The following is a 25098-nucleotide window of genomic DNA, read 5'->3' as shown; positions in this document are numbered from 1 at the left end:
ATGTTCTGTATTTCTTAGTAATCTTTAGTGTATTGTACCATCATCATTGTGTGTTGTGTCATATTGTATTGTACTAAACCGCTGCCGCAAAATAAATATCACGACATACTGTATGTCAGTGATAACAAGTCTGATTCTGATTCATACTGGCTGAGAAGCAACGAGCCAATCTCTCATTTTCCAACTCTTTCTCTGCTTCCTTGCAATCTAACACAGGTTCACATAAAGACCTGGTGCAAATTAAACATGGTTCGAAAGAAGATAGCCCAATTGGTCAGATACCAGTTGGATATCTGACTAATACCTCACTTGCAATATCGTGTTCAGTTCTGATCACCTCTTTATCGGAAGGATATGCAAGCTTTGGAGAACGTGTAGAGGAAATTTACAAGTATGCTTATTGGATTGGAGAGAATGTCTTATGAAGATCGATTGAGTGAGCTAGGGATTTTCTAATTAGAAACCGTTTGGCAAGATTCTCCCGTCCCAATGAAGTGGCATAGTGTCCCAATTAAACATCTGCTCCAATTAACCAAAGGCCCAATTAACCAGAATCCACTGTACTCTGGAGGTTGTTGATGAAGAGAGTGTGGGGATGAACAAATCTGCATGGAAATCTGTAAAAGCCATACAGTAGTGTAAACAGGGGCTGGCAAAGAAATAACAAAGCACGTACTGAACCAGGTTGATCTGATGGTTCAAATGCCTCATTCCTTGCTGTAATCCTCCTGAGATTCTGTTCCATAACCTTGTTTGACAGAATATTATGTATTTTTAAAATAAGTTTCTGTAACCCTTACAAAAACCTTCTTCCTTCCCTACAAATAATCCCTCGGGATGAATTAGCGTTGGAAAAATTATAAATTTCTTGCAAGTTCAATCATCCAGATGTCTACAAAACCAGACTGTTTTAACCAGTAACCACAGAATGTGACAGAGCCAGAGATCAGCATTTGGCTAATCATGAATATCCTCTTTGAAATAGCTATTCATTTAGCTATTCCCCAGAGCCATACAAATTTATCGTGAAGCACAGAGTTCATTACCTTTTAAATGTTACTCTTGAACTTGTTTCTACCACCCCCTCGTGAAAAAACATTCCACATCATCAAAACTGCATAATAAATTCTCATCTCATTCTTTGTCAACTGTACACCCTGGCCATCAGCTCACTGAATGTAATCTCCACTTTACAACTCGTTATCAAACACCTCATAATTTAAAAAAACATGCTTAGTAAATCTTCCTTTATATTCTTTCTTCACAGGAGAATTCTCCATGCTTCTCAAATATATCCATATAGCTCAAAGTTTAAAGATTAGCTTTATTTGTCACATGCACATTGAAACGATCACTGAAATGCGCCATTTTGTGTCAAATCAGTTAGGATTGCACAGGGCAGCCCGTAAATGTCGCCACATTTCTGCCCACAATTTAATAACCACAACTGTTTGTTACCAGATGTTTCCGGTCAAGACTGGAAAGAAAGAGGGTCGATAGCCAGTGGAATGGGGTTTGCGGGAAGGAGATGGAGCCAGAGCTGGCAGTGTTAGGCAGTTTCAGCTGAGGGAGGTGAAAGACAATTGAGAGGCTGGGAAGTGAGAATGATGTCATAAACTGGAAGGTGATCGGTGGAAGTGACAAAGTGCTGAGAAACTAGGAATCTGATGGGACAGAATGGTGGAGCATGGAATAAAGGGAGAGATGTGAGGCGGGGAACCAGTGGTAGGGGTATGTGGGTGATGCGCAGATGGAGAGGGTGGGAGAGAGTTAGTGATGGGGGCCGATGGGATCAGGAGGAGAGAGAGAAAAGAAAAGAGGGGGAGTGGTTAGAGAAATTTGAGAATTTGTTATTCACGGTGCCGGGTTGAAGATATAGTCAAGGGGTTTAGTTGTTGTTTACAGCAAACATCAGAATGAGGAAGAAATGTGATCTAAGTGACTTTGACCGTGAAATGAATGTTGGGGCCAGACCAGGTGGTTTGAGTATCTCAGAAAATGCTGATCTCCTGGGATTTTCACACATAACAGTCTCTAGGTTTTAGAGAATGGTGCCAAACACAAAAAAAAATCCAGTGAGCTGCAGTTCACTGGGCGAAAACGCTTCATTAATGAGAGGTCATGCGCATATTGGTTCAAGCTGACAGGAAGGCACTCAGATAACCACATTATAACAGGGGTGTGCAAAAGAGCATCTCTGAATGCAAAACACGTCATGCCTTGAAGTGGATGGGCTACAGCAGCAGAAGACCACGAACACACACTCGGTGGCCACTTTATTAGATACAGAAAATACCTACTAAAGTGGCAATTTGTGCATGATATGCACTTCCTCGAATTTTTGTTTGGCCATGAACTAACCGAAGAGGAGGCCATGGATAGTCATGGTGGTGTGGGAATGTAAAGTGGAACTGAAGTGACGTGATCCCAGCTGGCACAGAAAGTGCTCACCAAATTGGTATCCCAATCTACATCCAGTTTCACTGATGGAGACCACAAAAGGAACATCAGGTGCAATAATTAACACTGCTGGATTTAGGGGAACATGGGAACCATAGACCCAGGAAGGAGGGGGAGAGAGGGGGAGAGAGAGAGAGAGAGAGAGAGAGAGGGGGAGAGAGAGAGAGAGAGGGGGAGAGAGAGAGAGAGAGGGGGAGAGAGAGAGAGGGGGAGAGAGAGAGGGAGAGAGAGGGAGAGAGAGGGAGAGAGAGAGAGAGAGGGAGAGGGGGAGAGAGGGAGAGGGGGAGAGGGAGAGAGGGAGGGGGAGGAAGAGGGAGAGAGAGGGAGAGGGAGAGGGAGAGAGAGAGAGACCTTGTGAATCTCAGGATAGCACAGGCCCACGGGACTTTCGGGGAACAAAGGACTGGTAAAATGGGAGAGAACTTTGGAAACAATACCCAGTGAACAAGATGACAGACCATCAGAATTTCCCAATGGTTGGACAGCAGATGAGGTGGAGTTTTATTCTCAAACTGAACAGCACCAGATAAAAACACACTCACCTGTTGTATCACCTTCTGGGTTTCGTTCATAAGATGGAGACAGAGCCTCCCTGCAAGGTCTAGACTGCTCCTCTCGTTCTCATCAGATACATACAACCCAAGCGAGATGTTTTTTCTCAGTGAACTACAGGGCACAAAGAATCGATAACTCAGTTCGGTCCACCTTTTCAGAGTTTCACACTTTGCCTTCAATGTGATAAAAGATAAAGACTAGCTTTGTTTGTCACAAGTACATTGCAACGTGGAGTGAAATACACTGTTGTGTCAACAACCAACACAGTCGGACGGTGTGCTAGGGCAGCCCCCAAGTGTCCCTATGCTTCCACGTCAACATAGTCAGACAATTTACTAACCCTAATTCACACATTTTTGGAGTGTGGGAGGAAACTAGTACCTGGGGGAAACCCTCGCAGTCTCAGCACAGCTGGCATGATGAACTGTGATGCTATCAGCTACACTACTGTACCACCCCCATTTGCACTCTAGTCCCAGCAGAGAAACTGTAGATGCTGAAAATCCAGAGCAACATGCACAAAATGTTGGAGGAACTCAGCAGGTCAGGCACCATCTATGGGAAGGAATGAAGAGCTGACATTTCAGAAGGATCTCAGCCTGAAATAGCGACTCTTTATTCCTCTCCATAGGTGATGGCTGGCCTGCTGAGTTCCTCTAACATTTTTTGTGTGTGTCGAATCCCTGTGAGGATTGCTTTCGTATTTGCTCTTGGAGTATCAGCAATCCAAGGAAAGCTACTTTCCTGTCGTTTAGGTCTTCTTGAATCATTCCAGTCTTTGTTTGCCGGTACAGCTCCCACAAAGGAGTTTGTTCGGAATTTCCATGATATCTCCAGAGGGATGAAAGAAGAATGAAACTTAGGGAAAGGAGTTATTCAATTAGATTACATCCTTTGTTCCAGGTTCCAGTCCCACTCAGAGGCATGAAGACAAAAACCTCCAGCCAACAGTCCAATGCAGAACTGAGGAACAGCAAACTTAGGATGAGGCTGCATCTGCACTCTCAGAACAACATTAGTTCTTCTTCCTTTGCCCATTACACTGCTGGTGTTTGGGGCAGCAATGAAGATCCTCCATTTCTGGCAACGTTCACGGCTTCCTTCATTGTGTCAGTAGCTTCCTCCTGACTTACTGTCAGTTGGGTGGAGACTCAGGAATACCACCACACACACATATGTAGGATTCTTCATTGCTGTTTCCATAACTATTTTGTTTGACCAGTCAGGGTTGTTAGCCCCAAGCTGAACTACATCAGTACAACTGTCTAAATTTAAGGGAGTTGAGCCACGTTTATGCAGCCTCCTCTCAGCAGGAGACTTTTAATCCCTAACATTATGAAAGTTTCTAAAATATATTTTCTGAAGTTCACTGCCAAATTCACTGGAATAACACTCCAAGGCTATCAAACCCTTGTTTTAGTGTGCTTATTTTTAAATTCCAGTGCCCTTGAGATAAATGTCAACATTCCATTAGCAAGTTTTGATTACTGTGCACCAGAGTGTTACATGTACTTGGGAACCTACCTATAATAAATGGGACTACATTCTTCCAATCGGCTTATTATTAACTTACTGGTTTATTAACATATTTATGGCAATAAAACATAGAACAGTACAGCACGGCAACAGGCCATTCTACCCACAATGTTGTGCTGAACCAGCTGAAAAGCAAATCAAAAACATCCTCCTACCTACACCATGTCATATCCCTCCATATTCCTTACATCCATGTGCCTATTCAAACATCTCTTAAAAATCTTTCATGTATTTGCCTCTCCCACCATTCTAGGCAGCCATGACTCGCTAAGTGATAAACCTACCCCTCACACACCCCGTGAACCTACCCCCTCTCATTTTCAATGCGTGCCCTCTGGGACTAGATATTTCAACCCCAGGAAACGGGTGCTCTCTGGCCACTCTATCTATGGCTCTTATAATCTTGTAAACCTCTATCAGTTCTCCCTTCAGCCTCTGGCACTTCAGCGAAAACAACTGAAGTTTATCTAGCCTCTCGCGATAGCCCGTGCCCTCTAAATCAGGCCTCTTCTGTGCCCTCTCCAAAGTTTCAACAGCCTTCCTATACTGGTTTTGGTTTAGATGCTGGTTTATGTTTTGTGGGTGCACTGTGGTCCGGAGGTTAGTTCTTTCGCTTGGTTGTATACATGTACAGTCGGATGATAATAAACTTGAACTAACCCACAATGTCTCCATGAACACAAGTAGGAGTGTTCACCCTCAGTGTTTTCAAACAGTTTCTAGCACGTGCCCTCCAATACCCACATTGGGTTAGCGCAAAAGCTTAACCACAAACTGACAGTGTATTAAAAGAAACATATCCACTTACTATTCTTCTGCTGTGAGGCAAGCAATTTTAAGCGCCGTCAGAAGCCGCCAAGAAGGTCCATCACGTCCGAACGTCAAGTTTCTAGAAGCATTCAAGAATACTTTGGTTCCAGAGGTGAAATGAGGTTCAAGTTACATTTATGATCGAAGTATGTACGCAGTATACAACTCTCATATTTGTCCACGAATACAAAACATGGAAGCAGTTTAAAGAAAAATATCAACCAACCCTCATGCGAAAAAAAATCACGCAAACAGCAGGAAGAACATCAAACCCCAAACCATACACCCTGCCAAAAAACAAACAAATCGCGCCAATGGCTACAAGAAAGAATGGGTAAAAAGACAGAATATAAAACATAAAACTGGAAGACTCCTATTGAACTACAGTCAAATCCATAAATCGCATGGTATGAAATACTATGGTGGGTGAATCCAGGTCCAAGGGCACAGCCTCAGAATACAGGAATGTTGATTTAGAACAGAGGTAAAAGGGAATTTCTTTAGGCAGATAGCAGTGAATCTCTGGAATTCGTTGCCACTGGCAGCTGTGGAGGCCAAGTCATTGGACATATTTAAAGCAGAGGTTGATCAGTTCTTGATTAGTCAGGGCACGAAGGGATACAAGGAGAAGGCAGGAGACTGGGGCTGAGAGGGAAATGGATCAGCCATGATGAAATGGCGAAGCAGACTCAATGGGCCGAGTGGCCTAATTCTACATCTTATGATTTTATGATCATATGATCCTGCCTGTGGCCATCAAACTTTACAACTCCTCCCTCGGAGTGTCAGACACCCTGAGCCAATAGGCTGGTCCTGGACTTATTTCCACTTGGCATGATTAACTTATTATTATTTAATTATTTATGGTTTTATATTGCCATATTTCTACACTATTCTTGGTGTGACTGTAACAAAACCCAATTTCTCTCAGGATCAATAAAGTATGTCTGTCTGTCTTATGAAATACAGAAGCATGTTAATAGACTACTCGTGTTATTGCTGCTCTGATTTCAAACAAAGATTTGGAGGTTAGCTTTTTTTCTTCACGTGTACATTGAAATAATAAACCATGCAATGAAATGCCTCACTTTGTGCTGATTACCAATACAGTCCACATACTGTACAGTCCTGTGCAAAAGTCTTACGTACATATACATAGCTAGGGTGCCTAAGACTTCTGCACAGTATGGTAGTAATTCTCGGTATTCACTGTACTACATGTACAAGTTTGCCGACGGCACCACTGTTGTGGGCCGTATCAAAGGTGGCAATGAATCAGCTGTTGTAGAAGAGCAGCCCCCTTCATCAGAGATCCTCACCACCCAGGCCATGCTTTCCTTCCTGCCATCATCAGATAGAAGTTTCAAGAACCTCAGGACTTGCACCACCAGGTTTAAGAACAGTTACCACCTCTCAACCATCAGGCACTTGAACAAAAGGGGATAACTACACTCACTTGTCCATCCATTGAGATGTGCCCACTCCAATGATCTCACTTTAAGGATTCCCTATTTTGTTATTCAAAGCTCTGAAGCTCGCACTCCTTTTCACTGAAACTCACTCCTTTTAATTTTCTTCCTTTGGCCTTGATTAGCTCATTATAACCCAGCTGGTATAAGACCATAAGACACAGGAGCAGAATTAGGGCATTTAGCTGCTCTGCCACTCGATCATAGCTGATTTATTACCCCTCTCAACACAATTCCCCTGCCTTTATGATGCCCTTACTGATCAAGAACCTATCAAGTGTACCCCAATGACTTTCCTGCACAGCCATATTTGGTAAAGAATTACATACTTACTGAGGCCAATCACAGCAACGCTACAGAATAGCATCTGTAACAGGATCAATGAAAAATCAACCAGATTGCAAAATGTTAGAAGATTCTCAGTTTTCTCCAATTGCTAAGGATACAGAAACCTCAAATATGAACTCTGACAATGGAGTAAAATGATTCCGGATACAACCCTGTGCTGTGAACCCGAGTCCACGGGGCTGCCCTCAATAATGCACTGAATATAGTGCAAGTGTTTGAAACTATCATCCAGGGACACTAAACCGGTAATACCACAGAAGGTTTATACTCTGATGATTGCAAGGTCAAAATCTGGCAGAGAAACAGTTCTTCAGCAGAAAAAACAAATTGCAAAACCACCACCCTCAGTGAATACATTTCACATTGCAATTCAAAAAACCCACATTCTATCCTTTGCCAATTAAAATCCTCACCACAGCCTGTGCGTTCTCCCCGTGACCACATAGGTTTCCTCCAGGTGCTCTGGTTTCCTCCCACAATCCAAAGACAAACCGGTTGGTAGGTTAATTGGTAACTATAAATTGTCCAGCGATCAGGCTCGGATCAAATCGGGGGGGGGGGGGGGTTGTTGCTGGGGTGACGTGACGTAAGGGCCTACTCCAAGCTGTATCTCGATAAATAGAATTATGATCAAAAGTAAAGCAGAAAATGCAAAAATGCTCAGATTAGGCACGATCTTTGACGTTTAAAACAGGAAGTTTTAAATATGTAAGCTGCAGCGGATATCATTCTCTCCAGTCTTTTTAAAGGAATTAGCAAGTTCAACATAAAGGTCTCTGAGTCCGACCAGGGAGATGTCCTTGTTCCAACGACGGAGACAAATGATCACTCGAATCAGCTCTCCCAGAAGAGATAAGCCCAGGAGCGTATTTCAATTAAAGTAAAGCCCTTTCAGTGGGAAAAATGACATTCATTGCAGACACAGGCGAGTCATTAACAGAGACCAGTACAGTTGGCAAGGACAGGTTGGGGAGTTTTTAATGCATTGTGCATGTTCTTGCTGAGTACGCTGCTTTTGCCATTTGACTTTTGGAAACTTTATCTGCTAAAAAAGTGTTTTACTGCTAACGGGAAGGTCCCAGCACCCACACAGGAAACAGTAAACTTCTGACCTGAAGCAACTGTGAGGTCCTGCTGTAGGGCCTCAGCCCGAAATGTTACTGTTTATTCAAAGTTCAAAGTCAATTTAATATCAAAGTATATATACGTCAGCATATACAACTGAAATTCATTTTCCTGCAGGTATATTCAGCAAATTTTGTTGTTTTTATTCCTTTCCATGCATCGGACGGCAACCTTGCCGTTCCTTTAACTGTTTTGTCTGTTCTTATAAGTCCGAGTTCCTAGCTCAAGACTCAACCCGGCACAGATGGAAAGCAAGCAAGGAGCTGGCCGGTTCGAAGCCGGGACCACTCGCCTCCAAGTCTAGTGCTGACGCTACTACACCGTCGGCTGGCTACTCAGCAAATCTGCAGAATAGTAGCTATAACAGGATCAATGAAAAATCAACCAGAGTGCAGAAGACAAACTGTGCAAATGCAAATATAAGTAAATAGCAATAAATAAAGAGAATGTGAGATAGAGCCCTTAAAGTGAGGTCATTGGTTGTTGGAACATCTCAGTGATGGGGTGAGTGAGTGTAGTTATCCCCTTTTATACAAGGACCTGATGGTTGAGGGGTAGTGACTTTTCTTGAACTTGGTGATGTGAGCCCTGAGGCTCCATAGTTGCTGCCTGACTTGCCATGTTTTGTTTTGGGTGTTGCTTTCTTAATTTAAGTTGGCAAATTAGACAGACAATACTTACTCCAGGAGACGTTGGTCCTGCAGGAATAACAGCTTTCCATTCAGCAGTTTATCTTTTGGGGAAAGTTGACAACAAAGAAAATCTGAAATCCAACAAGAAAAATGACATTTTTTGGCTTCTTTTCAGAAAAAAATCTTTTCATATCTACAGCATGTTGACATGGCTGATGGAAAACCGAAATTTAATTAAAATGAATTCCACATTCCACCATCACGTGAAATGCGCCAATTATGTTAAACCAAATTAATTCAGCGAGGATTGAGTTGGGCAGCCCGCGAGAATCACCAGGCTTCCTGCGCCAACACAGCATGCCTACAAGATCACTAACCCTAGCCTGTACACATGTGGAACGCAAGAGGAAACTGGAGCTACTAATCACAGAACAGCACAGTGAAGGGGCAAGTAGAGAATCACAATACTTACTGAAAAGAGCCCTCCCACATTCCAAAGTTGACAGGTTATAGCGTTAGTAAACTGTGGGCAATGGGAACACCTGCGGGCTGTCCTCAGAACATCTTCAGACTATGTTGGTTGTTGGTGCAAACAACACATTTCAGTGTATGTTTTGATGTACACGTGACAAAGAAAGCTAATCTTCATCCTTACCTTAACAAGATAAAGGGGAAGGCACAGCAGCACATATGTCACTGGTTTTGCACACTGCAAGACCTTATTCTGTTATGTAGTCTACTGATAAGTCATAACTGACAGGTGAAACTTACATCCAGTTACGAGCTGGGTTAAAACTACTATCAAGCATCTGTTCTCCTAAAGTGGGTTCAGTTCATGCACAGAACAGTCTGCTAAGTCTCTCAGCCTCAGTTATTCAACGGAGACTGGATATAGGGAAGAACCTTAGAAAAAGATTAGAAGAACACTGAGAAGATTTCATTGAAACCTTGGATAGAGTGGATGTGGAGAGGATTTTTCCTTTAAAGGGGGGAGTCTGGGATCAAGCAGCAGAGCCTCAGAATAGAAGGACATTGCTTTAGAAACAGATATGAGGAATTTCTTCAGCCAGAGGGTGCTGAATCAGTGGAATTCATTACCACAGACGCATGTGCAGACCAAATCATTGGGTATATTTAAAGCAGAGATTGATAAGTTCTTGATTAGTAAGTGTGTCAAAGGTTACAGGAGAAGGCAGGAAATAGAAAATGGATAGATCAGCCACGATGGAATATCAGACCTGACTAGACGGGCCAAATGGCCCAATTCTGCTCCTACGTCTTATATTCCAATGGTCCAACAAGCAGGGTGGATGGTAGTGGAAAACTGGAGAGTGGAAGAATAACAAATTCACCTTTGCGTCAGCTCAGGTGCAACAGCCTCACCTTTGTCAACGTACACCACGCTGTGCGGGTTACTGCCAGCTACAAATCCATACTCCAAGAGAAGCCGCTGATTGTCATGTGGACCGTAGCAGATAAAAACCTGCTCGTACCTCCGGCACTTTTTTAACGTTCTAATCTCGTAACATTCACTTTGCTGGTTAAAGGCAGCCGATACCTGATGACATGAGAAATACAAGTCAAATGGCAGAGACCTGAAGTATGGCATCATCAGCTTCACGAGCAGCTACTCAACCACTCGGTCCTTGAACCAACCAGCAGAACGCCAGTCCATCAGTTTGGCAGCACCGTGATGACTTTGCACTCACACCGATGTAACAGCCACGGAACTGTTTTCTATCTGCATTGTATTCCGAGTTGCACGTTGATCTAGTCACATGGGTGGGGCGTGGTAGAAGCCAAAGGTTCAATTACATCTTCGTGACTTGTTCTGGGGTCTGTCAGGTGTCATATCTTCTGTTGACCGCTTAACTTCGCTCAAGTCCACTTAGGTACGTTTAATGTTGCATCAAGATTTTATGTTTTGCTAGTTGCTAATAAAGGATTAAATACATTACTTGGACTTTTTGGGACATTACTATTGGATTGATCAGAGTGCGCGTCATACAAAATAGCTCCTACAAAAAGTTTGATTGATTTTAGATTAGGTTAAAAGGTCGGCTCAACATCGTGAGCCAAAAGGCCCATACAGAGATGGGGAAGGGCAAGACTTGATAAGTCTCAACTCCTTCACCAAATGTTAATACTCCATGATTGCTGTAGCTCTCCAACTCTTCAACCACACACCAATCAACCTCCTAGCTCTTTATTTCCCCCTCCCCTTCCCAGTTTCACCTAGCAACTTGTCTTTCTCCCTCCCAACCCCCACATTTAAATCTACTCCTCATCATTTTCTTCTCTCCAGTCCTGCTGAAGAGTTTCGGCCCGAAACATCGACTGTACTTTTTTCCATAGATGCTCTCTGGCCTGCTGAGTTCCTCCAGCTTTTTGTGTGTGTGTTGCTTGAATTTCCAGCATCTGCAATTTTCTCTTGCCTGCTAATGTTGTTATATTACTTTTGATTATTGGGCTGTGTAAGTTATGTACAACTGATGTCAGAATCAGATTAAATATCATTGGCATACATTGTGAAATTTGTTGTTATGTGGCAACAGTACATTGCAATACATTATAAGGATAAAAACTATAATTTTATATATGTATATATATATTTATAAAATAGAAGTGAGGTAGATCAGAGATTAAGGGAGCTAGGGCTTTACTCTTTGGACAGAAGGAGGATGAGAGGAGACATGATAGAGGTGTACAAGATATTAAGAGGAATAGATAGAGTGGACAGCCAGCGCCTCTTCCCCAGGGCACCACTGCTCAATACAAGAGGACATGGCTTTAAGGTAAGGGGTGGGAAGTTCAAGGGGGATTAGAGGAAGGTTTTTCACTCAGAGAGTGGTTGGTGCATGGAATGCACTGCCTGAGTCAGCGGTGGAGGCAGATACACTAGTAAAGGTTTAAGAGACTACTAGACAGGTATATGGGGGAATTTAAGGTGGGGGGTTATATGGGAGGCAGGGTTTGAGGGTTGGCACAACATTGTGGGCCGAAGGGCCTGCACTGTGCTGTACTATTCTATGTTCTATGTAGTGTTCATGAGTTCAATATCCACTCAGAAGTCTGATGGCAGAGGGGAAGAAGCTATCCCTGAATTGTTGAGTGTGTGCATTCAGGCTTCTGTACCTCCTCCCTGATGCCAACAATGAGAAGAGGGCATGATCTGGGCGATGAGGGGGTCCTTAATGGTGGATGGCGCTTTTTGAGGCACCACTCTTTGAAGAGTTCCTGGATGCTAGAGAGGCTAGTGCCCATGATGGAGATGACAGTGTTCACATCTCCTTGCAGCTTCTGTTGATCCTGTGCAGTAGCCCCTGCCCCCACCCATAACAAGAGGTGAAGCAACCAGTTAGAATGCTCCCCACAGTACATCTGTAGAAATTTGAGAGTGTCTTTGGTAACACACTAATTATCCTCAAATTCTTAACAAAATGCAGCTGCTGTCATGTCTTCTTTGTAACTACACCGATACGTTGGGCCCAGGATAGATCCTCCAAGATATTGACACCCAGGAACGTGAAATTGCTCACCCTTCCCCACTGCTGATCCCTCGATGAGGACTGCTGAGTGTGTGAATTTAAGTTTATGAAATCCATGTTTGCAAGTTTGTAACATTCTGTGCTGCCGCTGCTGAATGCTCGTTTTCATGGCATTCATTCTCTGGGTACCTACATCCATGACAATAAACTTGGAATTAAACCCAATACATCAATCATCTCTTTGCCTTCAGAGACACTGCACTGTCCAGCTTGTGGTTAACTCTCTCAAAGACCTTGCCCCCACCTCCTCCATCCCTGCAATCATTTCTAACCCTCCAATTTGCAGAAGTCAGCAATCCACGTTTGCCCTCGTGTGGAATCATCACTGTCAGCTAAAGCAATTCTTAAACCCATCCTCCATTTGTTCTTTGCTCCTTTGCAGAATGCAGCTCGTGGTAACATCTCTCAACACCCATTACTGTGGCTAGATTACATTTTGTTAGATTATAGGCCACTTTTCTTAACAAAGGGGGCCACAAAAAATGTGAACAGTTGTTGCTGAATCACCGGCCCCCAGGTCTCTGCTACCGCGTGTGCTTTCCTTTCCCACTCACACTCGTTTCTCTAGGTGGGAAGCAGAGTAGTGAGCCTTGGTTGGCCGTTGGACCGAGTCCTGGCTAATACCCCCCTTGCTCTGGAAACTGTTGCTAGGAGAAAATGGGCCAGCGGCTCAGGCTGGCTCATACTGAGAGCTTTTCTTCCTGTCAGCAAGTGAACGTGACATTTTGGTCCTGAGGTCCTTGGCAGAAGGTTCTGCAATGGTTTTTCAAAGTTTCTAAGTAAATTTATTATTAAAGTATGTACAGCAAGTATAAATCACCATTTGTAACCCTGAGATTCACTCCCTTGCAAGCATTTACAGGAAATGCAATTCTTTAGGATTTATGAAAAACTATACATAAACAAAGACTGACAATCAATAAGCAACAGATGAGATTGCACAAATAATAAAAAAAAAGGAAAAAATAAATAAATAATACTGAATAATATGAAATAATAATAAAATTACATTATTTCCTGTAATTGCTCACAAGGAAGTGAATCTCAGGGCTATATATAGTAATCATTGATATTTTGATAATATATTTATTAGAAACTTTGAAAAACCACTGCAGAACCTTCTGCCATGGATTTCAGGACCAGAATGAAAAGATTATTTGCTGACAGAAAGAAAAACCCTCAGTATGAGCCAGTTGAACAGATTCTTTCACAATGTGAAGCATACAAGGTTGAAAGAAAGCAAATGCAGGCTGCAAAAGCTTACTAGCTTTAGGGGCTTTTAGTTTTCATTTTAAAACCTTAATAAGTCATGACTTTAACTTAATTCACAATATTGTCTTTCATTGTTTACAATCTATAGGGCTCTTTGGGGTAATTTAGTTCTCATTTGATAAAAAAAAACTGGTAGGGGTTTTATTTCCCAACTCTCTAGAACACACTCCAGTCCAGTTGGTAGCAGGAATGCACCTTTAAGTTCGACTGCCAACTGCCATTAAAAGTCAGATGAAGAAAATAATAACACTGAGAACGTGAGTTGCTGAGTCCTTGAAAGTGAATCCATAGGTTGTGGAATCAGTTCAGAGTTGAGGTGAGTGAAGTTATCCACACTGATTCCGGAGCCTGATGATTGTAGGGCAATAATTTTTCCAGAATCTGGTGGTGTGGGACCAACAGCTCTTGTCACCCTGTATGATGGTAATAGTGAGAGAGAGCACAGCCTGGATGGTGGGTTTTTTTTTGCAAGGTCGCCAACTGAACGAACGGGTCAATCGTATGTAACTGTTACAGCGGGAACGGGTGAATGTTACGTAACTCTCACGGCGGGAATGGGTGAACGTTCCCTAACTCTTACAGCAGGAACGGGTGAACATTCCCTAACTCTTACAGCAGGAACGGGTGAACATTCCCTAACTCTTACAGCAGGAACGGGTGAACATTCCTTAACTCTTACGGCAGGAACGGGTGAACATTCCCTAACTCTTACAGCAGGAACAGGTGATTGTTCCATAACACTTACAGCAGGAATGGGTGAACATTACATAACTCTTACAGCAGGAATGGGTGGACATTACATAACTCTTACAGCAGGAATGGGTGGACATTACATAACTCTTACAGCAGGAATGGGTGGACATTACATAACTCTTACAGCAGGAATGGGTGGACATTACATAAATCTTACAGCAGGAATGGGTGAATGTTCCATAACACTTACAGCAGGAATGGGTGAACATTACATAACTCTTACAGCAGGAACGGGTGAACATTACATAACAATTACAGCAGGAATGGGTGGACATTACATAACTCTTACAGCAGGAATGGGTGGACATTACATAACTCTTACAGCAGGAATGGGTGGACATTACATAACTCTTACAGCAGGAATGGGTGAATGTTCCATAACACTTACAGCAGGAATGGGTGAACATTACATAACTCTTACAGCAGGAATGGGTGAACATTACATAACTCTTACAGCAGGAATGGGTGAACATTACATAACTCTTACAGCAGGAATGGATGAACATTACATAACTCTTACAGCAGGCTGCAAGGAGCAATGTTGTTGACTGGCACATTCCCAGCTGCAGGAGTACATGCTGAAGAACCCACTGAAGCTTGATGGAGCCCCTAGAAGGAATGGCCACAACATAGGGTTCTTCCACGACTGGACAGGGAGGGGCCAGGTTGGATGAGGAAGCCCCTCAGTTTTTCAGGTGGCATGGTAGCATAACTCTCTGAAAGGAGTTTGTATGTTCTGCCCTCTCTGCCTGGGGAGAGAGGGAGGAGAAAGCAAAGAGCTGAAAGCCCTGTCAACCAAAGGGGAGCCATAGCTAAGTTCAAAGGAAGACAGCTTAGAGGCAATAGTGAGAGAGGTTAGGACATTATGTTTTTTCAGCTTCCTGTGAGATGATCGATACTTAAGCATAGCTGCTTCTGTCTTCTTACCTGAGCAGTAGGTCTGTGGTTCAGCAGGTCTAAATATGGTGCCAAAGCATAGACATCGGGCTCTCTGGAAAAGAACTCGCTCTGTTCATGCTTCATATAAATTGTCCTGGTATTCACAGTGCCCCAGGCCCAACAAAAGGCATCATATGTAAAAATGTTCTCCACACTTTCAGAAAACAAGGGCTGCAAAGAATTGAAGAAGCATTTGGAAGAAAGGTGGAGTTCCTGGACCGCATTCTTTTGCTCCCAGAACTTTTTAATCAAAGGGCTAGGAAGCAGTCTTATTGAGCCCTCTGTAAAATACACTGGACAGGTGTACAACTTTGGCAAGACATCGATATAAGGTTTCCAGGGAGACCGGTTCCCAAAATGTCTCTCGGCGATGAGGAACGTACACAAGGCTTGGAGAGGAGACAAATGTGGTTTCCACCTGGGAAGAATAAATTAAAATTTTAACGAATGTAGAACATAAAAAAGAATGCTGAGCTCCATGCATCAGCAAGGCCTCAAAAGATTTAACAGCAAATTTACCTTCGGAGTGTAGTCATTGTTGGAGCTCAGGAGGAAATTTTTCATAATGAATGTACTCCAAACTATCCAAAGTTCAGAAGTTCAAAGTACCCTGAGATTCTTTTTTGCAGGCATTCACAGTAAGTAGAAAGATGGATAAAGAACCAATGTGCAAAAAGCAATAAATTGTGCAAATACAAAAAGCCATATAAATGTTGAGAACAAGAGCTGCAGAGTCGCTGAAAGTGACTCCATGGAATGAGTTCAGTGTTGAGGTGAGTGGAGTCACCCAAGCTGGTTCAGGAACCTGACAGTTGTATGGTCATAGCTGCCCCTGCACTTAGTGGTGTGGGACGCAAGGCTCCTGTATCTACTGCACGATGGCAGCAGCAAGGAGAGAGCTTGGCCTGGCCGGTGGGAATTCCTGATGATGAATGCTGCCTTCTTGTGGCAGCTCTCCCTGTGGATGTGCTCAGTGGTGGGAATGGGCATGCAGGTGATGGTGATGTGCGCTTTGCCCGTGATGTACGTAGGTCTTTGGTAAGTTTGGTAAGTTTAGAGCTAGGGAGTGGGATACACGCTTAATGCATGCAAATGGGTTTAGAATGGCGAGGCATCACAGTGGCATTGACAAGGTGGATCAAAAGGCACTGTTTCTGTGCAGTACCATTCTGTCTGATTGACTGTGCTTAACCCATCAAATAAAATAAGTTGATATTTAAAATAATACCTCCAGTGAATGATGAGATTAAATACTGCTTCACTGGGATCAACATACCTCTCAATGTATTCACCCAAGTAGCTCCTTAGGACCGTTCTGGTGGTGAGCAGACACTTCTCAGGTAAAGCAATAACAAGTTCTCCGTGCTGAATGAAAAACAAGAACAAATGCAGGCTGAAGCGAGGTGCCAAAAATCCAAAGTAAGAACAGGGCATGCTGGAAACACTCTGGGAGATTAAGCAAAGGCAGTGTGGGAAGAAGGAGACAATGCTTCTAGTCAAGGGCCATTCACCAGAACTGCAAAAGTAGTTTTCGTTTCTTATACTTAATACTTCTTCTTGCTGCTGGATCAGATCCGAGGGGGATTACAAAAAACAAACAGCTTAGTTATAATCAGCATCCATCACTTAGGACCCCCACCTCTCAGCCTTCTTTTCAGTGTCCAGTACAGCTGGGGGGAGGTACAGGAGACTGAAGACATACAGTCACTGGTTTAAGAGCAGTTTCTCCACCTCCACAATCAGATGTCTGAATGGTCCAAGAACCCGCTAACACTACTTCATTATTTTCCCCTCTTTTTGCACTTTTATATATTTTATATATATTTCTTATTGTAACTTATAGTATATTTATATATGACATTGTATTGCCAACACTAAGCACCAGGTTTCACGACGTATTTCAATGATGATAAACCTGATTTGGATCAGATTTGGAACAGAGAGACAAGGCAGAACAGATTTATTTATTTATCTATTTTCTGTGTTCTTTGATCGTTTTTGCCATTTGCATGACTTGTTCTTCTTTTTGCATGTTGGGGGTTTGACGTTTTTCTTTGTACACGTTCCATGCTTTTCTTTGTTTCATGGCTGTCTGTGGGGAAGACAAATCTCAAGGTTGTATACTGCAGATGTACTTTGATAATAAACAAATGTACCTTGAATGTATTTATTTATTTGTGTATGCATTTATTTAGAGATATAGCATGGAGCAAGTCCTGTCGGCCCAACGAGCCTCACTGCCCAACAACCCACCTATTTAACACTAGTCTAATCACAGTTAATCTAGTCTAATGACCAGTTAATCTACTAACTGGTATGTCTTTGGACTGTGGTAAGAAACCGGAGCACCCAGAGGAAACCCACATATTCACAGGGAAGACGTACAAACTCCTTACAGACAACGTCAAAACTGAACTCCGAACTCTGCCGGCCCAAGATGTAACAATGTCGTGGTAATCATTTCACTACCGCGACGCCCATGTTTAGCTTAATTCGGCATTGTGATCAGCACAGACACTGAGGGTCGAAGGACCTGCTCCTGAGCTGTACTGCTCCATGTTCTTCGTTGGACAATGATTAATCCACCGATCTCTTTCCTGGACTTGAAACAAATCCCAATCAGACGCTTGCCTCACACAAAGCAGTATTTCTCAAAAGTATGAGTCAAGTGACAATTTTCACAACTTTTGCTTTGCAATTTTTAAACATTCCAAAATCAAGTTAATCCGTTTCTTTCAACACACACAAAATGCTGGTGGAACGCAGCAGGCCAGGCAGCATCGATAGGGAGAAGCGCTGTTGACGTTTCAGGCCGAGACCCTTCATCAGGACTAACTGAAAGGAGAGATAGTAAGAGATTGAAGGTAGTGGGGAGAGGGGGAAATGTGAAATGATAGGAGGGGGTGGGATGAAGCTAAGAGCTGGAAAGGTGATTGGCGAAAGTGATACAGAGCTGGAGAAGGGAAAGGATCATGGGACCGGAGGCCTCGGGAGAAAGAAAGGGGGAGGGGGGGAAGCACCAGAGGGAGATGGAGAGTTACAGTCCGTTTCTTGCTGCAATTACATTTATATTCAAAAGCCATAGAGAGATAGAGTACAGAAACAGACTCTCCGGCCCACTGAATCCATAATGACCATCTAACACCCATTACACTAATCTCACATTAAAACCCATCTTCTTATTCTCCCCACATTCTCAGATCCCTCAAATCACGCAACAACCTACCAACCTGAATGTGGCGGGAAACCCTGAACTTCTAGAGCCTAGAAGAATCTACTGTGCCACGGGGAGAGCACGCAAGCTCCGCGCAGTGAGTGTCTGAAGTCAGGGTTAAGCCCGAGTGTCTGCTGCAGAGAGGCGGATGTGGTTAGGGCTGGTACCGAGTAGCAGGGCAATCAAACTGAGCAACATTGTCACAGTGACATTCGAAAGGCTAGGAGAAAGCGGGGAGCAAAATACTCCTGAAAGACAAGTGACTGACCTGGAGAGCTTTGGTGGTCATCAGTCCCCTGCCACTGCCTAGAGAAGAGAAACAACACAAGCATTCACAAATTACTTGCAAGGGTTGAATGTTGGCAGATGAGTGAAATTGCATTTATTATTATTTATAAAGACAACATATTGCCGCGAGGGCCAGTCAGTCGATGAGCCAGGAGTTCAGGGTCCTGTCACCGGCTAGTCCGAGGGTCGATACCAAAGACTGGAGCCCCAAAGGTCAATCGAAAGCCGGAGGCCGATGCCAGAAGCCTGGAGGCCGGAGGCCTGTCCTGCAGTTGGAGGACGGTCTGTGGGTGTGGGTGGGAGGGTGGAAAACAGCTTGTTTGGCTGTTGTTTTGTTGCTGGTTGTGCTCTGTGTTGGTCTGCCGAGAGCGTTGCGGGAATGCTACGTTGGCGGCAGAATGTGTGGCAACACAAGTGTTTCAGTGCACCAGTGCTTGTGCATATGGTAGTTAGCTTGACTTTGTTTCTGCAGCAATTTCTGAATGCACACAAGAATTTGGAGAGCACAGCTCCCTCTACTGTCACTACCTGACCTCAGCTGCAATCCTGTAAAACCATGAGGTTCCTGCACTGTCAGCGTCAGTACCGAATTTTATGTCAGATGCAGAAATCAAATTCTACATTCAATAGCTACTTTCTTAGTTACACCTGCTCATTAATGCAAATATCTCACCAGCCAATCATGTGGCAGTAACTCACTGCATAAAAGCATACAGACATGGTCAAGAGCAACACGAATGAATCTGCAGATGCTGGAAATAAATAAAAACGCAAAATGCTGGAAGAACTCAGCAGGCCAGACAGCATCTATGGGAGGAGGTAGTGACGTTGTTTTGGTCCTGATGAAGGGTTTCGGCCCGAAACGTCGTCACTATCTCCTCCCATAGATGCTGTCTGGCCCGCTGAGTTCTTCCAACATTTTCTGTTTTTAGACATGGTCAAGAGTTTCAGTTGTGGTTCGGGCCAAACATCAGAATGGGGAAGAAATATGAGCCATGTGATTTTGACCATGGAATGATTATTGGTGCCAGATCATCTCAGAAACCTGATCATCCCCTGGGATTTTCATGCACAACAGTTTACAGAGAATGGTGCAAAAGAACAAAAAATAAACACCCAGTGACCGGCCAGGCATACTGTGGGTGAAAACATCTTGCTAAGAAATGTCTGAGGAGAATGACTAGACTTGTTCAATCAGACAGGGAGGCGACAGTAACTCAAATAATCACGCCTTACATTGTGGTGCGCAGAAGAGCCTCCCTGAACACACAATAAATACATCAACCCTTGAAGTGGATGGACTACAGCAGTAGAAAACCACAATGGGTTCTACTCCCATACCTAATACACACACACACACACACACACACACACACCTCCTCAGCGCTGTCTGTGACAATGAATTCCACAGACTCACCACCCTCTGGCAAAAGAAATTCCTCTTCATCTCTGTTCTAAATGGAGGCCCCTCTATTCTGAGGCTGGGTCCCTGGGCCTTAGACTCCCCCACTATAGGAAACATCCTCTCTACATCCACTCTATCTAGGCCTTTTGATATTTGATAGGTTATCCTATCAGGGCTGTTTATCGCCACATTCCTACCTTTTTGCCCATTTACGCCGACCTATTTGTCCCCATTTGCACCATCACTTCCATGACTTACCAATATAAACATCTAGCTAAATATCTCTCAAGGACAGTAACTATTTTTGTATCTGATTCTGGAGTTCCAAATATCTACCACTCTGTGTACAAAACTTCCTTCTCAAATCCTCTTTAAAACCCCTTCTTCTCACCTTAAACTTATGCTCTCTTGGTTCGCAATCCCGCATACAGGAACAAAAACATTCTATCGATCTACCCCACATATGCTCCTAAAAATCTTGTACAGTTCTATCAAGTCATCCCAAAACTTGTTATCCTCTAGAGAAAACAAGTAAGCCTGTCCAATCTTTCCCCATAAATAAAGTCCTCCAATACAGGTAATTTCCCAATGAATCTCCTTCATACTCTCTCCGCCGCAACCACACCCTCCCTATAAGGTGGGGAACACACAGGACTGTACAGTATAAATGAAAGGCACGAGACAAGAGACTTGGTGGCTAACTCCTGATTCGGAGCTCTTCAGTAAAACTGGTGTCTGCCAATAAACTCCTCTAATCTGGGATTATGAAAGGTGGACCCTGAAAAAACTGAACTGAAAGTGTAAACTAAAACTCTGCAGGCGCTGGAAATCTGAAACAAAAACAGAAAAAGCTGGAAACACTCAGCAGATCAGTCCGCAACTGTGGGAAGAGATACCGTGATTAGGTTTCAGGTCAGACAGTAGCTCTGAAATGGAACACATGAGGCTGCAGACACTGGAACCTGGAGAAAATAGCAAACTGCTGGAAGAACTGTGTAGGTCAGGCAGCATCTGCAGAGAGAGAAGGCTCCTCCAATGGCTTGTTTTTTTTTTACATTAACTCTGAATTATTAGCTCTGTCTCTCTTCTCACAGATGTGGTGTGGTCTGCTGATTATTTCCAGCATCTTTTGAACTACAAGAGTAGGTTACTAATTAAAATTAACATCTAGAAGTCTAAAATCTCCTTGTCTACACTACCACAACTGAGGCATACCAAATTATGCTTTAACTGTATTCCTTTCCACAGAGGCAGCCTGTCCTGCTGAGTTCCTCCAGCATTTTGTGTGGATTTCGCACATCAGCAGAATCTCTCGTGTTTGTGACCAACTATACTCAGTTACACTTTTAACATGCAATATTGTTTACAGGTGAAGCACTCACACGATCCAGCAGTTGTAGCTTGTCTCCTTGTTTCTGATCATAAGAGAAGACTATAAGATAAAGCAGCAGAATTGGGCCCATCGGGTCCACTCGTCCAGTCAGTCATTCTTGACCATTCTCCTGCCTTCTCCTCATAACCCTTAACAACCCCCTTACCAATCAAGAATCGTGGTAGCATAGCAATTAGCATAATGATTTACAGCGCCAGAAACATGGGTTCAATTCCCGCCACTGCCTGTGACGAGTTTGCATATTTTCCCCGTGATGGTGTGGGTCTCCTCCGGGTGCTCCAGTTTCCTCCCACGTTCCAAAGACGTACGGGTTGTTAGGTCAATTAGTCACATGGGTGTGATTGGGCGGCTCGAGCTCATTGGGCTGGAAGGGCCTGTTACCATGGCATATCACTAAATAAACAACAGAAATTTAAAAAATCTCTGCCTTAAATACTGCCAATAACTCAGCCTCCACAGCCCTTGGTAGCAACAAGTTCTACAGATTCACCCCTTCTGGCTGATGAAATTCCTCTGGACGCTTTCAGAACCTTTAATACTTAATGAGAAGATGGACGGGAGGGGAGTTCTGAGCCTCAGGGCTTAGACCAATAGATTCAGAATAGTTATCACCCCTCAACCACGAGGGTCCTGAACCAAAGGGGATAACTTTAGGCGGAAGAAGAAGGCACCAGCGAACAACGTGACCAAGGCATCAGAATTAGAATCAGGTTTATTATCACCAGCATGTGACGTGAAATTTGTTAATTTAGCAGACAGCAGTTCAATGCAATACATAATCTAGCGGAGAAAAAAAAATAATAATACATAAAATTAAAATATTAGAGGTTGAGGAGGGATGATGGTGACAGCTGTGGTCCTTCAGACAGTTTACGAAACTAATTCCTTTTCCTTCTTCATGTTTCAAATATAATTCTGCTATTAGTGGAACCTGTCATTTATAGTTTGATGGTATCTTTTTGGGTCAATTGAGTGAAAGGCTTTCTGGTCTCCAAGGAAGTGAGGTTTTACGCAGAGTGTGCGGCCTGGAGGCCAAGAAACCTAGAGGCGGCATAAGCCCGTGATCGACTCCGTTTCTCACCAATCTCGCCGATCGAAGCATCGAGCAAGATTGAAATCAACTAGGACGAGCGCAGAAGGCAAGCAAGTGCTCAGCACCATCTGCCTGTGTTTGACCAGCCTCTCTTTCTCCCTCTCGCTTGCCACTGCCGGAGAAAGGTACCTGTGTTTGATTGGTCTCTCTCTCCCACTTGTTCCCTGCTGCCGGAGAATGGTACTGAAGTCCTGGGTCTTGGGCAAGGGTTAATTAACACAGTTTGTGGACTGGACTCTGTAGTTCATATATGATGTGTTTATGTCTTCCTGTTGCTCCTGCTTTTATTGCTATTCTGTGCAATTTTGATGGAGGGAGACAGGCTCTGCAGCCTGGAGTCAATGAAAGACATAGCACTAAAATTAAGCTGAACATTTCTGGCCCGTTTCAATGACTTTGTGTTTGCTGTTTTATATTCTGTGTTTTTGCTTTTTTTTTGCTATTTGCATTTCTTGTTCTTTTTTTTTGTGTGTGTTGGGTGTTTGATGAGTTCTTTGAATGTGTTCCATGGTGTTTCTTTGTTTCGTGGCTGTATGTGGAGAAGATGAATCTCAGGGTTGTATATGGCATTACATACTTTGATAATGAATGTACTTTAAATCTTTGAACTTCACTCAACCCATCTTTGAAATGCTCCTACTTTTTAAATAGACTCACTTTCAAGGACTCTTCATCTCATGTTCTCAATAATTATTACTTTTTTATTTATTATTATTTCTTTCATTCTGTATTTGCATAGTTTGCTGTCTCTTTCCACACTGGTTTAACACCCAAGTTGATGCTGTCTTTCAGTGATTCCATTAAGGTTATTATTCTATTATAGATTTACTGAGAATGCCATCAAGGAAATTAATCTCAGGGTTGTATATGGTGACATATATGTACTTTGAAATAAACATAGGGGGAAATAAAGGTACGTACCTGGAAAGCTTGCTGGCACCAAGTGGAAGCCTGTGAAGCCCTCACTTTTCAACCATTTTCTCAGCTGCACATACACCGTCTCGTGACTGATGCTGACTGCAAAAGAGAAGGCATTTAATTACAGATGTTGTGTATTAGTTACAGTAATCTATTAAAAATCAACATTCTGATCTAGCAACCATTAACATCAAACATAAATGCACATTTTCTCCCATGTAGTGATTTAACACAAAAAACACACTTCACAATATGTTTCAATGTAAAAGTTCAAAGTAAATTTATTACGAAAGCACGTGTGTGTGTGTGTGTGTGTGTGTGTGTGTGTGTGTGCGCGCGTGTGTGTTTGCGTGTGTGTGTGTGCGCGCGCGTGTGTGTGTGCGTGCGTGTGCGTGTGTGTGTCACCATACCCGATGTTGAGATTCATTTTCTCACAGGCACTTACAGGAAAATAAAGGAATACAGTAGAGTTTTTGAAAAACTATGTATAACAAAGACTGCAAACATCCTATGTACAAAAGAGGGCAAAACCTGCCAATAATATTTTTTAAGTAAATAAATAATGCTGAGAACATGAGCTGTTTCCTTCAAAGTCAGTCTGTGGATTGTGGAATCAGTTCAGTGTTGAGGTGGGTGAAGTTATCCATGCTGGTTCAGGAGCCTGATGGCTGTAGGGTAATAACTGGTCCAGCAGTTGGCGGTGTGGAACCTAAGGCTCCTTCTCCTGCCCGAAGGTAGTAGTGAGAAGAGAGCATGGTCTGGATGGTGGGGCCCCTTGATGATGGATGCCGTTTTCTTGTGGCAGTGTTCCTTGTAAGTGTGCTCAGTGGTGGGGAGGGCTTTGCCTGTGGTGGGCATCCATCCATCCATCAGCTTCTGTAGACCTTGCTGGGCATTGCTGTTTCATACCAGGTCGTGATGCAAACAGTCACAGACTCACTTTGCTGTGCATTGGTAGAAGTTTGTCAAAGTTTTAGATGATATGCCGAATCTACGCAGATTCTAAGTAGAGGTGTGCCGTCCCTTCTTTGTGATGGCATTTATGTACTGGTCCTAGCCCGGATCCACGGGTACAGGAGCACCAAGGGATTTAAAATAGCATGTGACACATAAAGCTTATCTTTATAAAGCTAGTATCTAGTCTTTGAATATTCTTAAAAGCAGCAGTTTATCCTGGGATGAGATTTCACTGATTATTTAATAAACTGCGAAGTCGGCCAGGCTGGGATTTCACCGGAATGAAAATGCCAATAAAATGTCTGCACCAAAATAATTTCTGCTTCCCTCTTAACTGGGAAGGGACTGAGAAAACAATTGTTTTAATTCATTACTCAATGAGG

The 25098-nt window shown here is 43.3% G+C and overlaps 1 protein-coding gene across 3 annotated transcripts in view; it reads right to left on the bottom strand.

Moving 5' to 3' along the window:
• The window catches only part of setd4 (SET domain containing 4), a 39136-nt gene that overhangs the window by 9575 nt on the left and 4463 nt on the right, over positions 1-25098 (bottom strand). Inside the window, exons 4-11 of one of the 3 annotated variants that reach the window (XM_059968894.1) lie at positions 23762-23857; positions 18930-18967; positions 16724-16812; positions 15436-15865; positions 10319-10493; positions 8985-9066; positions 5360-5440; positions 3003-3126 (exon numbers count right to left, since the gene is read on the bottom strand). In XM_059968894.1, the coding sequence (XP_059824877.1) occupies positions 3003-3126; positions 5360-5440; positions 8985-9066; positions 10319-10493; positions 15436-15865; positions 16724-16812; positions 18930-18967; positions 23762-23857 (1115 nt within the window). Of the gene's footprint in view, positions 1-3002; positions 3127-5359; positions 5441-8984; positions 9067-10318; positions 10494-15435; positions 15866-16723; positions 17540-18929; positions 18968-23761; positions 23859-25098 lie in introns of those variants that run through there. The other 2 variants (XM_059968895.1, XM_059968896.1) reach the window with 2 other exon arrangements.

This window comes from Hypanus sabinus, chromosome 4, assembly GCF_030144855.1.
Source record: "Hypanus sabinus isolate sHypSab1 chromosome 4, sHypSab1.hap1, whole genome shotgun sequence".
NCBI lineage: Eukaryota > Metazoa > Chordata > Chondrichthyes > Myliobatiformes > Dasyatidae > Hypanus > Hypanus sabinus.
The sequence above is the reverse complement of the archived record's forward strand: the minus strand, read 5'-3'. Positions and strand labels throughout refer to the sequence as shown.